Source organism: Peromyscus eremicus, chromosome 4 (assembly GCF_949786415.1).
Source record: "Peromyscus eremicus chromosome 4, PerEre_H2_v1, whole genome shotgun sequence".
NCBI lineage: Eukaryota > Metazoa > Chordata > Mammalia > Rodentia > Cricetidae > Peromyscus > Peromyscus eremicus.
This window is the reverse complement of record NC_081419.1, coordinates 50,313,642-50,330,654: the sequence shown is the minus strand read 5'-3', so window position 1 is coordinate 50,330,654 and position 17,013 is coordinate 50,313,642. Positions and strand designations below refer to the sequence as shown.

The following is a 17,013-nucleotide window of genomic DNA, read 5'->3' as shown; positions in this document are numbered from 1 at the left end:
CATGGGTCAGTAGATGTTTTTCCTCTTGTTGGTGAGTAGTTTTGTGTTCCATGGCCATGTTACCATTTGCTCATCCATTCTCATACCGGGACCACTAAGATGTTTCTAGTTGGTGGATACTGTGAATACTGCTAACGACAATAATCTAATCTAACTACTAGTTGCTTTAAGAAAAGAAGGAACGTTTACTGAAAGGGGACTAGGTCCTTTTGGTGAGAAGGAATGATCACAACGTTTAGGAAGTTGGAACAGGACTGCTACTGTCCCTGGAAAACTGAAGGTCCAATTCGTGAGCTCCCAGAGGCCTCAGTTCAGGAAGCAAAGAGACAGAGCCAGGTTCTAAGTCTTTCTGACTAGAGATGCCAGGCTTTTGTGTCATGCTGCCCCCTGCAGCCAGAACAGAGGAAAAACAGCACCAGAGAAAGCACTGTGGAGCTGTTTATAAAATGTCCTGAGTTCGTGCTCAAGAAAGTTCTGAAGAAATTGTAAAAACTAATTCCTCTTTACACGCAACATTGGCAAGAACATTTATATTTAAATCTAACTACTTCCAAACAATGCAAACAGCCGCCTCAAAACCACCTGGAGATGAATTCTGCAGGCGGTATAAGCTACGGAGACACACAAGGGTGATCCTCCAAGTTCGGAGGCACACTTCTCCTTTCATGCATCTAGTACACAATCATAGGCAAATATTATTAAGATCCAGTTAGTGACTCTGCAATCACTTTACCGAGACAAATGCGCACAAGAATCCAGCCCCTTGAACCATGGTAAATTGCTTCTGCAAAGATATTACCCTCTAAAATTATGTTCAGGAAAATAAAAATCAATAATATTTCAGAAAAGGGAAAAAAAGATCTGGGGCAAATTTAAGAACAGCCACTGATATATTCCCCAAAAGAACATCTGCAAACAAATCCATTCAAAAAGCACACCCGGGGTTGGGGATTTAGCTCAGTGGTAGAGTGCTTGCCTAGCAAGCGCAAGGCCCTGGGTTCGGTCCTCAGCTCCGAATTTAAAAAAAAGCAAAAAAAAAGCACACCCAGAACTGACTATCAATAGTTGGGAAGCTGGTGAGTAACTTTCAGATTCCAGTAGAAACACGAGATGGGTTGTGACAAATTACAGGCTTCCACAAATCCCCTAAAATAAAGGGAGCCCTGGAGGCTCTCACTGGACTGCTGTATTCTTCTATTACTTTACTTCAGGACCTTTTTTTTTTTTTTTCCTAATACATACTTTCCAGTGTGGGGGCTTTAATTTTGTTTATTTAATTGTTTGTTTATTTAATTGTTTTATTTTTCAAGACAGGATTTCTCTGGTAGTCCTAGAATTCTATCTGTAGACCAGGCTGGCCTTGAACTCAGAGATCCACCTGCCTCTGCCTCCCAAGTGCTAGGATTAAAGGCGTGCGCCACCACCGCCCAGCTAGTAGTGATGAGAAAGACCCATGATGAGCACTGCAGCAAGAGGGTTGTGGAGACTTCAGTTACACAGGAACTAGCTGGTGCTTACAGATGAGTCAGGCATCTTCTTCACCTCCCTTCCTGACACATGCATGCTGTCACCAAAGCATACACAAATATGGGCTGTGGAACTCAACATGACCTATCTTCTTGGGAGAGAACGGCTCTTGTAATAAAGACACAAGATGGAATGCTTGCTTTCTCCCAGAGCTTTCGATTTACTCAGGTTTAGTCATATTCCAAAACTCCATTGTGGTGGTAATGTTACCCGCACTGCTTGGAACAGTCCACTGAACAGTGATGTCCACTGTAACAGGTGCCCAGGCACAGTCTGATTCCAAGGAGCCACACTGTCACCAGAAGTGACTGGTGATCAGCCCTTCCTACATCCCCTCCTTTGTGCTTGATCCAGTTAAATTTAAGGACGGAGTCACAAATGACAACAGTCAGTGGTATAGCACTTGCCTAGGACTCATGAGGACCGGGATTCGATCCAACACGTCAGTCAAACTACACACACATTCTCACCTTGAAATTCAGGCTAGGAGACCTCTCCACATTGTTTGCAGCTTCAAACTTCAATTTCATGAGGTTCAGAATGGTTTTTAGGACAAATTTACTTAGGAATTGGAATGGATATGGGAGGTATTGGTTAGGCACCAGGATATTGAGCACCGGGAGATTGAAGGGTCAGAAACCATTTGTCTTTTCTAAAGGCTAACCGATATCATTGCAATCCTTGGGTGCCTCATCTTGTTGACGTTGGAATCTGGACTTCCTATAGTCTCAGGAAAAAAATTATCAAATAAAATCACATCCAAACGTACTCCTAAGCATCAGGATTAATATGTTGCTGTGAACACTCGTTGAAAGGTAAGGTAAATATGGGTAATTGTAGAAGATCCTGTGTCCACACTACAATCTCACTATACCCCTCAGGTCAGAATTCAAAGCCTTGACCCCTGTAGATACCTCTGCCTGTTGGAAAACATGTCTGTTTCTACATGCAACATGAGATTTCTTTAAAGCTAACACATAGGCTACAAGACTACTCACATCGCCAAACTTATCTCTCAGGGACCATTCAGGAGAGTGTTTATGACTTCTGCTTGTCTGTGGATTGCTCACTGAGGTCACCTGAGAAAAAATGTTTTCAGTGCCATAGAAAATGAAGAAAGCAATCAGCACTGGCCAGAGAGTCTGGAAACACTGAATAAATGTCCTGTTCTGCATTAGTTTTGAGGACCTTTCAAATGAGAAGTAAAGATTCAAGAATGTAAGCACCTTCCTGAGATGAAGGTGGTGTAGCCAAGGCTGCTGGAGCCCTACCAGGTCACCCACTTGTTGTGGGCTATTTGTACACTGTGTGAAGATACAGTGCTGTGATTGGTGTAATAAGGAGCTAAATACCAATAGGTAGGCAGGACTTCCAGGCAGAGAGAGGAAACTCAAGATGAATCTAGGCGTGAGAGGAGATGCCAACGAGACATGGAGGGAGTCAGACACACAGAATAAAAGAAAGATAAAAAGCCATGAGGCAAAACACAGATTAATATACATGGGTTAATTTAGGTTATAAGAGCTAGTGGGACAAACCTAAGCTAAGGCCGAGCTTTCATAATCAATAGTAAGTCTCCTTGTCGTTATTTGGGAGCTAGCCGGTGGGACAGAGCAAGACTTGTTACACCCACCCACTTCCCAAACCACTGTAGCTTTCTGCACAGATCCAGACACACATGGAAGATTCTATCTGGAGCATCATCACCCAACTGGAGAACAGTGCTGGGCAGGCGCCATGAAGGGATATCCTTCTACAAAGAGGTAGGACAGTGGGAGACACCGGCAGCTTCTTTGCCCTTCTCTTGAGTGAGCCCAGCTTCCCCCAGGGGAAACATACTGATGTACTTTAAAAAGGTTTTCTTAATTATCGTATTTTGTGTATATGGGTGTTTTACCTCCATATTTGTGCACCGTCAGTGTGCAGTGTCCTTGGAGGCCAGAAGATGGTGTAGGATCCCCCTGGGGTTAGGGATCTGCATACATGTGGGTGGAATGTTGTGCCATGACTGGACAGTTTTGACTGTGATATCTCTTTCGCCCTTCAAAACTGAGATCATGTTATTTGAACAATTCATGACTCAGAACAAATGTTTAGTTACCCGTGCATGTTCCTATTGACAGTAGAGGTTGAGTGAAATGCTTGGGATTAGATTTCCCGTTTGTTAAGACTTTGGAATATTTGCATTTTATGTGTGTGTGTGTGTGTGTGTGTGTGTGTGTATGTGTGTGTGTGTGTGTGTATGTGTGTATGTGTGTGTGTGTGTGTGTGTGTGTGTGTATGCATATATTTTCTCAGTTAGGATTCTTCCTCTCAGGTGACTATAGCCTGTGTCAAGCTGACATAAAATTATTCACATGTACCTCAGTCTGTGCGTTCCAGTCCCTCAGCCTGCCTGGGCCTTCGCCACACAAATCTGCAGCTACCTCAGCTGCTGGCACTAAGCCAAGAGATGTCAGCAAGCCCATGGTGACAGGTACCAAGCACCAGGCAAAGGAGGTCCACACGGAGGCACAAAGCTGGTACAGAAGAGGCCCGAGCCATCATAGGCCTAGGTTACACAGCCTCCACCACTTTGGGCAAAATGTTGCCCGAGTCCTCGGTGAAGTGGTCACAATCCCTTTAATAAGATTAATAGCAGAATACATGTTTTAAACATTTATTTATTTGGGGGACAGCCGCCATGACACACATGCCATAGCATGCAGGTGGGGCTCAGTGTGACGACTTGTGGGAGCTGGTTCTCTTTCTACCCCGTGGGCTTCAGGACTCGAACTCAGGCAGTCAAGTTTGGCAGCAATCACCTTTGCCGGCTGAGCCATCTTGACAGAATTAAATAGAAATAAACAATACAAAGGAAACTATAATTCCTAACTCAGTCACATTGCCACACATGTATAAGTTTTCTACCCTTCTAAAAAGCAAATTATATTTTTGCTATTATTTAAACAACAGAGACTCTCTATAGTCATGTTGTATTAAGCTTCACCTAATGACGGCTTTCAACACTTAAATTCCAAGTTTCTCTGTCCCCCCCCAGTCTGGATGTCAAGTGGTTTGAATGATCTGCAAAACACTTGAGCTCTCTGGGGGAGCTTGGATTCAAAGGAACCCTTCTGACAATCCCTGCCGTAAATCAAAGAATCCTTTTGTACTGCGTCTAATCACCCCTAATTTATCTGCTTTGTGCATCTGCGTTATGGAAAACTCCCATCTCAAAGCAGGTGTTCTCACTACAGCCATTTCACGTGTGTTTCATGCGTACAGTATGAACCAGGGGTGGTGTTAGGAAGGCCAGGGTTACACGCCACAGGCAGTTAGGGTCGCCGTCCAAGCTGGGAAACTTTGGGCCTGGCAGACCGTTTATAAGCATCCGTTGAAACCCAGCTTACACAGATGTTCTGGGGGAGTCAGAGTCATTTAGTCGATTCAATAGATGTGAGCCTTGTTAGTGGTAAACACATGAAGGGTTTTTGGTTTTTTTTTTTAATTATTCTGTAATTTTGAAGAGTTATCAGATCTTAGGCCTGGTGTGGTAGCTCGTGCTTCTCAGCCCAGCAGTTAGTTGGGAGGCAGAGGAGGTGGATCTCTGAGAGTCTGAGGCCAGTCTGGTCTTCTATATATTCAGTTCCAGACTAGCCAGGGCTGCATAGTGAGCCCTGGATAAAAAACAAACAAACAAACAAAAAACCAACAAAACAAACAAAAACAATCAACATCTCTCCCCCAAAAAAAGTTATGGGGTCTTTCATTAGTCAGACTTCATTTATTTACATATTAGTGAGCCAAGAATTAACAATCTCACTTGGGTTGGATTATCTTTAAGTGTGTAGATAGCCTAAATTCTTATGAAGTGAACGTTTTACAGTGTTCTTTTTCAGCCTATAGGAGACACTTACCATTAAGTTTCAAAGCTCTTGCATTTAGCTCATGAGCTTGAATTTGCTCCTGGAATTTATTGAGTCCTCTACGCACCTTTAAATAATAAAATTGAATGGAACCCAATTTCAGAGTCTGTCAAAGCATCCAACTGTATTCGTGTCAAAAGGATTTACTGCCAAGCAGGAAGGTAAAATACTTCTAAGTCCAATGTGTTTTCTGGCAAACAGCAACAGCTAGGCCGGTTCCTTTTAGAGCATGTCCCTGGAATCAGCTTCTCAGGCAGCTGAGGGACATCAGACAAGCTGGCTGGGGATGGCTTGCAGAGGATGGACTGGCGTGGGCATTTCTAACCAATGAGGAGGCCATGCACCCTGAGCAGAGAGCCTATCCAACCGGTACTGTGTCACCCAAACAAAGAATACATAGCAACAAAACTGTGTAGGGTGAGTTGTGCAGAATGCTAAGCCAATTTAAAAAAATCTGCTCTAACAAACAGCACAGCCACAGCCCGAGCAGACAGGAGTCAGCGATGAAGAGCAACCACTGCCTGCTTGGCACCGTTCACATTCCCAGGGCTGAACCTGTTCAGAAACATGCCTGACAAATGTCTCCCCCAAATGGTGACGTCACTGAAAACAAAAACAAGGTGAAGGGACCGAGAGGATGAGTGAAGAACCGGGAGTGGGGGTGGGTGGGGATGGTGGGTAGCTGTACTTCAAATCTGATAAACAAAAATGTGACTCATAAAAGCATCTTTGCTGTAAAGGCAAAGGCAGGGACGACTACAGGTTCACTAGCTGACCTTAGAGGGAAGAACAATAAGAGGCCTTTTGGCTAAAGCCAGAGTAAAATTTGCCAGATAATGGCGCAATGACAGATGAGGGGCTGGGATGCAGTGAAGGCCAAGGCCAAGTGCAGCCCTGATCCTCTCTCTGCTCTGGTGAAATGGCTAAAAATTAAACGCCTGCAGTTTCAAATACCAAGCTGCATTCCTGCTTTCCATGTTCTAACACTGCCCTCTTGCGACCAATGCTAGCATTGCAGGCCTGGCCGCCCGCAGCTCTCCCTTCTAGGCAGCAGACTTTTTATTAATAATCACCAGAAAGCATCCAACTTTGTACTAAGTGCTTTATATACCCCGGCTCACTAAGGCAGGACCTATTGGCTTCAGTTTACAGGTATCTAACTGCACATACTCATACCCAACCAAGTGCCACAAGGAGACCTCAGGGACCTCAGAATTTAGCTGCTGGGTTTGTAGCAAATAAAGACAACAGTGAGGTAAGCGTCCTTTACAGAGAAGCAAGGCTTTAATGACATCCTAAACACCATTCCCTATTTTTGAAACTTGAAATTCTGTCAGCAGTCTTTAGGAAGTGGTATGATTGGAAATTTGTCATACTTTGGATGTTTCTTTGTTATACCATAAAGTCTCTTCACCTATAAATCTGCAGGAAAAAATAAGACCTCTCACATTCACACTACACACACACACACACACACACACACACACACACACATACACACACACACATACACACACACACACACACACGAGGTTTATAAGCCTATTTAAGGTTTATTAATATTTCTTGTTTATGACATATTATTCTGTTTATTTCCAGCCCCAATCCACTAACATATTAATGAAAAACACACCCCTCTAGTTCACTCAAGCGGGACTATCCAGCCTAAGCAGGCCTGAAAGTACGTGAGGTTCCGGGACTTGGTTTTGGAGATGGGATCTGCAGGCCTGTGTGTCCTGGGTAGGATGTTCCTGGAGGTACAGACAGGTATCACTGGGGGACTGGAGAGACTAGTCCTCCACAAGATCCTCGTTGCCAAGTAGAAATCCTCCTGAACATGTGAGCCGTGTTGGGACTCCGTTAGACACAGATGCTGTCTGTGGGCATGTCCCCTTGTCGTTGGCCAAATTTCATAAGATAGCAAAAGCAATCAAGGCAGGAAGGCTGTCTGAGACGCTCGGAGGCACGCCTCTGATACAGCACATTGCAGTGAGCCTGGGTTTTGTTTGATGCTGTAGAGGAATAAACACGGTGTACGCAAAGGTAGGCATGGGGGTTTGCAGGTCTCTGCAAGCTCCTCCGCACAGGGTGAACAGCAGCAGCTCCGCAGCTCCCAGAATTCTTAGGGCAAACATGGTTTCAAGGAAGAAATGCAAAAATGGGAGCAAGAGCATCAGCTCCCCGGGGGGATCTCTGGGTGGTGGGTCATGTCCCTGCCATCCCATCCGGGGCTTTCTCTCTCCATCCAGGTTGCTCTGAATGGGCTGGGGGAAGGCCGCTACCCATAGGCAAGGCTGCAGAAGCAGGGTGTGACTCTGGGGCCCAGCAGGGAAAGGAAGAATGTAACTGGTTGAGTATTGAGCTGTGTGGCTCTCAACAGGGTTTTGTGTCATTTGGAGACAGAGTGAGGTGGTTGCCAGTGGTTCCTACCTCTCCCTCCCCAGCTACACCCCACCCTCACCCAGGTGGGACGGAGCCTGTGGTGGGAGGTAAGCCATCCCGTGGCCTGAGGCCCAGTGATCTGTCTTCAATCCTCCCCCACATAACGAAGGGCCCGAAGCTGACAGACCCACTCGTTTCCTGAGTATTTCCACGCTTTTTCTACAATGTGGGATCAGTGGAGGTCTTTACCAAGATCTCAAAGAAAAGGAACAGGGATGACAGGAATCCCAGTGGCCTCTAGCTCTTCAGCTTCCCACTCTGTCATCCTAAGGAGACCATGCTTTCTCTGTGGCCATGCACGACAAGGCACACGAGTCAACCCATGAGTGGGTGCAAGGCAATGTTGGGAACGGGCCACGTAAACAATGAGGGTCCCTACCACTTGTGTGGGGGACCACTACCAATGAAAAGCGAGTGCAACTTATATCCTAGGGCCCAAAGAGTTCAAGAAAACCCATCCACACCAAGCACACAGCGAGGAAGACACTGTGTTCTTAAGCCAGTGAGCACCGCTGTGAGTGATGGGAAGGAAGAGATAGCACGGAGAACGCTCAGGAAGGCAATAGGAGTTTATGAGGCAAATAGAATATTTATATGTGCATCCCTAACTCCCGATCACTACATAAAATAGGGTAGTTTTTCAGAAAAGGGGTATCAAATCAATAACACCCAATAAATGTATAGATAAGAAGTACTACATCAGAACCTGGACCCGTCTTCAGGGGCACCACCACCCACTTCTTCACCCAAGCCAGGGTCCTTCCTTTCTCCCAGCTGAGCACACAACCCATCAACATCCCTTCTCGGGATTTCACCTCTGCTGGAACCCGCTGCCCCTCCGTTTTCTTCCCTCCTTCATCCTGAAATGCAGGGCCACACTGGGCTAGCTGGGTGTTGCTAGATCCAGGAGGTATCAAGGAAGAGTAGGTGGGTGTGGAGGTGAGGGCCTAGGGCTCTGAGCTGCCATCACACGCAGAAGAGTGGCTGGAGGAGCCCCGAGGGGAAGCTGCTTCTCCCAACGACTGTGCTCCTGGCTGGCCTCACTTCGACTTCTTCCCTCTTCCCATCCCTTCAGGCACCCATCCTGGTCCAGGACATAAGCCCCGTCAGCACATCAGTGGGATAAAATGAATCGCACCAGAGCTCTCCAGAGAGCCAGAGGTGTGTGTGCAGGGGTGGGTGGCCATTGAGATGCCCGTAGGCTGCACAGTGCTCAGTTGCCTGCAGGTGGCGCTCCTGAGCCAGAAGCCATTCTTGCTCTTAACCGTTCTGGCCCCAGAAAGCAGCTGTGCTGAAACTCGGGGTGCATCTGGGAACTTGTCTCTGTGTCCCTTCTGACTTAGGGAGAAGACAGACAAACAACAGAGAGGGTCTTAGAGAGACGAAATGGAGATGCAGGCTAGCAGAGAAAGGCTGCTCTGTCCTCTCTGGATGACTTGACCCTGAACACAGCTCCTCTCTAGTCTCCCAATTCTCCTTCCATCCCTGGTAAACCGGTTCTTTCTCTTTCATTACTTCCCACCCCTAACTCTCCACCTACCTTTCTTCCCGTGTGGGCAGCAGGAAGAATGTAGACTTTGGACTACGTTAGACCTGAACCCAAAGTTGGTTGCACCTCTGTGGTCCCCGGGGAGTTGGGACCATTGTCGGGGAGTCTTGTATCCAAGTCTACAGGTACACCGGCATGTAAATGCTAAAGAAGCAGCCAGTCGGCGCACACAGGTGTAACGGATAGAGTGGCATAATCGTTTTTCCAGGCAAATCTGCTGACCGTTTGTTTGGTCTAACACTAGATGTCGTAAACACCTTTTGGGATGTGATTACTATTACAGTAAATAAGTTTTAAATGTATTCATTGTTATGTATTATTTGAGGGGGACACAAACACACCACAGGACACATGTGGAGGTCAGGGCACAACTCTGTGGAATCCATTCCCTCCTTCCCCCTTTTGCATGCATAGGTCCCAGAGGTCAAACTGGCTTCTCCAGGCTTGCTCAACAAGCATTTTAACCTGGTGAGTCGTCTTGCCACCCAGAAATAAACTTCAAAGAAAGTAAATTACCCTTCCCAAAGTACGTGGGCCTTACCCCAATCAGTCGTTCTTAAGAACAAATTCGTTTCCTTGGGGGTTTCCCACAGAAGAAAAAAAGTCGGTTTTCAGCCTTCATCAATTCTTACCTCCACCCTCCCCCAACTTCACCCCACCCCCACCCCGGACAGCTGCCCTAGGAGGTCAGGTTTGCCAAGCCCTGTGAACCTGGGAGCCAGTTCCTCAAAGTCAGTCATTCTGTGTCTCTTTGTCTCCCTCCCGTCCCTCCACTTTCCCGAAATCAGGTGGGTTGTCCTCTGCTGCTACTAGGCAGAGGACCAGTGCCCACCACATAGCCAGCCCAGGTAGATCGGGCTCCCCCCACCCAGCACTTCTTTCCAGGAAGCCTAGGGGAAGGAGGGCCAGCCATCTTGCTCACTCTCTTTAGTGTCTTCCTGGCTCACAGCTGGGACCTTGAGCTGCCTGAGAATCTGGACCCCTATCTGTCTCTGGCTACATCCTAGAACAGGTAGAATCAGAGTCCCTCTTCTTTGTATCCCAATGATGTGACTAAATCCAGAAAACTTCTGGGATTCAGTAAGCAAGCATCAGTACAAAGCTAATAATTTCTTACAATTTAGGGGGCTAGGAGGCCAAGCCTAGCTTACAAAAGTTTTCTGCATTGGATTTAAGGCCAAAATTACAGATTTGTTTTTTTAAAGATTTGTTTGTTATGTGTACAGTGTTCTATCTGTGTGCATGTCTACACGCCAGAAGAGGGCACCAGATCTCATTACAGATGGTTGTGAGCCACCATGTGGTTGCTGGGAATTGAACTCGGGACCTCTGGAAGAACAGGCAGTGCTCGTAACCTCTGAGCCATCTCTCCAGCCCCCCAATTTTAGATTTAAAACCTACAATTCAATTCTATTACATTAGAGTGTAAAACTCCACAGCTAATAGCAAAGTATTACTTGGCTCTTCTCTGGTAGGAGTTCCTGGGGCTCTCCCATTGGTGCAGGACAAGATTCCTGAAGATGCTGCCCTCAGAGTACTCTAACCCCTTCACAGTCTCCTGCCGAAGCAGCCGTGTGTTAGCCCGTCACCTCTGCCGTGGCTTTTCACTCTCTCGGGCTGCCCTTCCTCCCCTCCTCTCTCTCCTTGATCCTCGCTTCCTTCTTTCCCCGCCTTTCTCTTTTCCGACTCTCTTCGTTCTCCATCAAGACTTATTCAGGGCCAATTCAAAGAGCAAGAGGGACCAACAAATGACCCTCCTCAAGGTCCTTCTACGGCACATCTATGCAGAAGGCCCCTAGGCAGGATGAGCACCAAGAAGCTCTAAGCAGAGACGCCCCTGTACGGGTGCCCATCAGGACAGCAGCTACAGTGTGATGGGATGGCCACAGTGTGTGTGTGTGTGTGTGTGTGTGTGTGTGTGTGTGTGTGTGTATGTATACCTGTGCACATGAATATGTGTGAGTGTGTGTGAGTATGAGTGTGTGAGTATGAGTGTATGCATGCACGTGAACGTGTGTGCATGCGAGTATGTGAAGGGGTAATAGTTCATCATTTTGCTTTCTTCTTCTTAGAGTTTCCGGTAGCTCAGGCTGGCCCCAAACTCTCCATGTACCTCAGCATGACCTTGAACTCCTGATCGCCCTGCCTCCACCTAGAATTATGTATACCACATCCCATTCATATGTACTGGGAATCAAACCCTGGGCTTCCTGCAAACTAGGCAAGCTCTCTACCAACTGAACTACATCCCTAGCCCTCTCCATGTTTCTTTTCAGTCAAACCACACAGAGCAGTGATTTATAGTATGTGACCAGCTGCCGGGCTGCTTGTGTGTGAATCCTAACTCCCTTAATTTCTACATATAATAATACATCACTTAGACTAAGCCATTTAACCACTTGGGGGTGGCTTCCTCATCTGTGAAGAGAAAACAGGAATACGACCTAATTCATGGGCTGTGTAGGGATTCCAAGAGCAAAGCGAGACCTCTTAAGTCCTTAGAATATTGCCTCCTGGGGATGGCTACGCAAAAACCGCAACTGTTTTCAGACCCACTGGGAAACTGAGGCAGCTGGTAAAAGTCAACGCCCTCTCTGAAATCCAGGGAAAGCCAGTCCTGAGAGACAGTGGGACGAGCCAACACAACACGAGACGCTTGGGCTGAAGGCCTTGTCTGGTGGGTTCTCTATACTGCCACACACGGAAAACGCCATGGGACAGGGTGACTGGGGTACCAGAGGGAAAGCAGCCATGCACAACAGTGACCTCACATGGGAAACAAACTGTGTTCCAAATTCCACTCCACCATCAGTCTTTTCGGATGTCACCACAGTTTCCGGAAGGTGACTGGGGCTGGACAGATGGCTCAGTGGTTAAGAGCACTTGCTGCTCTTGCAGAGGACCTGGGTTCGGTTCCCAGCACCCACATGGTGACTCACAACCATCTACGACTCCAGTTCCAGGGGATCTGATGCCCTCTTCTGACCTCTTCCAACACCAGGCATGCATGTGGTGCATAGGCTTACATGCAGGCAACACACACACACACACACACACACACACACACACACACACACACACACACACACACAATAAATAAATAAATAAATAAATCTTTTTTAAAGAAAATAATTGCCCACAAGTCCCTACAAAATGTAAATCTCAAATTTAGAATAACAACTATTTTCCTATTTGAAGTGTGCTGCCAAAAAGGGCTCAGAAACTGTCTCATAGATTTAGTGTGTGTATGTTTATGCATGTGTGCCTGTGTGCGTGTGTGTGTGTGTGTGTGTGTGTGTGTGTGTGTGTGTGTGTGTGTGTATACGCACACATATATACTTTGGTACGGAGGTCAGAGGTGTTCAGTGTTGTCTGTCTTCCTCAATTGTGCTCCACCTTATTCTTTGAGCCAGGGTCTCTCCTTGAGTCTGGAACTCATCAATTCACCAGCCAATATGCTCCAGCGCCTGGCTGGTCTCTGCCTCCCTCTGAGAACTGTGACTATGGATGTGTGTGGCTATGACAGGCTTCTAAGTGGATGCTGGGGCTCCGAAGCCAGGTCTTCGTACCTGCACAGCAGACATTCTCCTGACTGAGCCATAACCCTGACTTAGGAAGGAGAGCCCCTTCAGGGTACGAGCTTCAGCCACTTTCCCTGCATCTCTGAAGCTCCTAGGACGCTGATGAGGGCCAGTGATATGAAGAAAAGTCACCACACAAGGGAGACAGGGAACATTTTTCCTCTTGGTGCTCACCGTCACCTTGTACACAATGATGAAACTGCCTATCACACCTCGGTGGAACTGTTTGCGCTTCCCCGGAGACAGCCAGCCAGTGTGTTCCCGCACTGAACATTCCAACAAGCTCACTCACACAAGACTTTCAATGTATGTTTGGGACACGACTAATCAAAGGAATTCAACAAACTCTTAACATGGGGAAGTAGATTTGAAAATGTGTCTAAAAAAATAATGTGGTAGACAAGGTCATGAATTTGAGAAGGAGCTGGGGGAGGGACACAAGGAGTTAGAATGAAAAAGGGGGGATTGGAGGTGGTGGAAATACAGTGCTCATGTATGAAATTCTCCAAAATAAATATTTTTTAAAAACCTCAAAACAGCAGTAACAATGCATCTATCATTGTTTTTTAAATGACAGAGTAGATTACCTGGTGACTGCTGGTCTCAGAAACTTTCACATCCAAAGACCCAGCTAGCACAGCATACCAGTTGGTTCCAATATCACCTTGACGAAATACTGAAAAAGAAACAATGATGTAAACACACTACGTACAGGTTTGTTTGTCTGGATAACCTGACAGATCTTCCCTGGGTATTACAAGCATGGCTTGTTCTCACCTTTCCCTCATCTATTCCCACAAGAATACAACATGGCTTCCCTCAGGCCATTCACCCACAAAGCTTATCCTATAGCTTGAACATCATCAGAAGCAGATACCCTATCTACAGAACACTCCCAGACACTGAGCTACAATAGCTAACGGATCATCCTGACAGTGGTAAGATCCATTGGCCCAACATAGTGATACAAGCGGATCTCTGTGAGTTTGAGGCCAGCCTGGTCAACAGAGTGGGTACCAGGACAGCCAGGGCTACACAAAACACTGACTGTAATAATTCACTAACATTCTGTGTGATTTACCTTGAATACACTTCACTGCATTGTGACTCTTGGAAAACTATGACCCTACGTGGGAGAAGGGTTCCGTGACTTGCTACACTATGCCACCCAACTTCACAGATCTGCATTAAAGGCAAAACCACTGTGGTGGCACACCCACAGTCCCAGCACTCAGAAGGCTAAGGCAGGAGGACCATGAGTTTGTGGCCTGCCCATGGGACATAGGAAGACTCTGTCAATAAGATAATTAAATAAATGAATGCATGTAATGTGTTTTCTAGAGTAATGTGTTTCCTTTTAAACTAGCCAATGGATGGCTTACTTTATAAAATTGTAAGAACTGAGTCATTGCTTTTTTTATTTTCTGAATTCACTGCACTTAGACATTTAGCTATGATCTTCACCAGAAGTTTCTGAACCAGAATTGTCTCTGAGTTTGTAATCCCAGAGAAAAGCCATTTAGATATTAGGTCCCATATTACGTGATGAGTAGACCTTGGGAAGTCATCTGTGGGGCTGGAAAGATGGCTCAGCACCTAAGAGCACTTCCTGTTCTTCCAGAGGACCAGGGTTCAGTTCCCAGCACCCTAGCTGGACAACCACCTGAAACTCCAGCCCCAGGGGACATAATACCCTCCTCTGAACTCAGTGGGATCTGGCACACATGTAGTAGACACAGACACACACACACACACACACACATACACACACACACACACACACACACACACACACACACGCAAAAAAAATCAATCTTTTATTTAATTTAAAAAAAGAAAAAGTTACTCTGAAATTCTCCTCCAAAATCTCATGCAAAGCAGCTCTCCTCATAAATATTGCAACTAAGAAACCCCATGCAAAAATTTGATTTTTGCCTATTGTTTGTTTTTCACGTTTATGATCAGAGGTCAAGCAAGTGGCTTACTGAAAATCAAAGCCCAGTTCAGGGGCCAGCCAAGGCCTGGCAGGGCTGGTACGCAGGGCCTACGAGCAGCTTCTGGGAGCCACGCCCTCTGAGCGGACCATGTTGTGGAGAGGTACAGACAGGGAGGGCAGCCAGTCAGCCCAGGGACAGAGTAAAAGGCTGGTGATGAGCTCACCCCGGCCTTTCCAGCGACAACTGCTCTCAACCTCTGTGACTCACTTCGAGTTACAGATGTGATCCGATTCCCATTACACACCATACAAGATTTGTTTCAAAACGGCTTTAAGAAACAGAAACGGCCCCCACCAAAGAATGAAGTTACTGACATCAGTAAGAAAAATACATATGTTGGTTTGAAAATTATACATGTAGAAAATGTTAAGATTTATTTCAGTGTGTGTGTGTGTGTGTGTGTGTGTGTGTGTGTGTGTGTGTGTGCTCTGCTCACACATGCCTGCAGCGGTCAGAAGAGGATTTCAGATCCCCAGGAACTGGAATTGTATAGGTTGTGAGCTGCCCAAGTGGGTGCCGGGAACCAACCCTTCCAAAGAGCAGCAAGTGTTCCTAACCACTGAGCCGTCTCTCCAGTCGGGACCACTTTTGTGTAGACCTGGGAAAACACTTCACAGGACAGACACATACTGAATGTTATCAGTCAGCTCTGGGTCTGGGGATGGTAGGTGACTTTTGTTTTCTGCTATGATGCTGCCCCGACTTTCCCACCCCCCAGAACACACACGCATGCGCTCTTGCCCAACCGAGCCAGATTTCCTGTGAGTTCACACCCTCGTCCACAGGCCTCGTCCAAGAGCTCCTGCCCTAGCCCCACTGGCATGGTGAAGATTGTTCTAATCAATTCAGGACATCTCATCAGCTTTACCAATGACTGGTCTAGATTTTAGCCGTGGGGTGCAGCTCTGGCCAATGACCCAGCACAGGAAGTCTGCTGGGGAACTCAGAAGGAACGGTCCTTCAGCGAGGATGTGTGCTGTGGACACAGAATATCTCCACTAGCTGTAGCTGCCTGAGGCACAAGCCAACCCCTGAGGTGCATGGGGAGGCTGGGGGAACCAGAGACTCTTCTCTACCAGCTGTGAATCATCTCACCTCAGGGCTTTCATAGATGAGGAACTTTTATTTTTCTTCTTCAATGAGTCATGGGTTATTCAAGGCAGTTGGATGGAAGTATTCTGTTAGTGCAGCATAAAGAGTACATAGAAATGGGGAGACGCTGCTTTCTTTCTTGCTTTTTATTTATTTATTTATTTTTTGTTTTTGTTTTTTTCAAGACAGGGTTTCTCTGTGTAGTTTTGGTGCCTGTCCTGGATCTCGCTCTGTAGACCAGGCTGGCCTCGAACTCACAGAGATCTGCCTGGCTCTGCCTCCCGAGTGCTGAGATTAAAAATGTGTGCCACCACCGCCCAGCTGATGCTGCTTTATTATTTAAAAGAGAAATACCTTAGAAATGCAGCGTCCACCCTATTGATTAATTCTCTCTACCCCCAATTCACACCTGGATAAATAACATTTATTACTGAGGTTCGTTCAAAACATAGCCAACAGCATTAGATAAGAAAGCTTTGTTTACAGCCCAGAGTAACAGCCTTCCTGGATTAAAGAAGATAATTACTTGAACTTTTAAGGATACAGCTAAATGAATGTGTCAGTCTGTCCTTCCGAACCCATCTAGGAAGTGGGCTGCTGCCCTGGGGGTGGGGGTAACCATTTCCAGACTGCGAGCATGTGAGCGAAGGGCAGAAGAATCCCAGGAGAGAGAAATGCCAGCTCACTTGGAAGCTCAAACATCTGCCATACCGACTCTGTGGATGCTATCTGTGCCACACGGTACCACGGATGAGCACAAGCCACACGTAAGTACACGGCACGGGCGTCGCGGGGCTTACATGTTATTCCTTTCTCCAGGTTCTCATAATAACCGCATAGACAAATCTGATGAAGGAGGTTTGGGTGAAATTTCTCAAAAGCTTTAACTTCTTTCAGTCGCGTGAAAATTATGTCCA

The 17,013-nt window shown here is 46.6% G+C and overlaps 1 protein-coding gene across 1 annotated transcript in view; it reads right to left on the bottom strand.

Annotated features, from left to right (window-relative positions):
- Nucleotides 1-17,013, bottom strand: part of Rapgef4 (Rap guanine nucleotide exchange factor 4) — a 285,071-nt gene that overhangs the window by 227,093 nt on the left and 40,965 nt on the right. The window contains exons 2-3 of the mRNA XM_059260694.1: nt 16,897-17,013; nt 13,595-13,683 (exon numbers count right to left, since the gene is read on the bottom strand). The exon at nt 16,897-17,013 is cut by the window's right edge and continues 26 nt beyond it. Of these exons, the coding sequence (XP_059116677.1) occupies nt 13,595-13,683; nt 16,897-17,013 (206 nt within the window). The remainder of the gene's footprint in view (nt 1-13,594; nt 13,684-16,896) is intronic.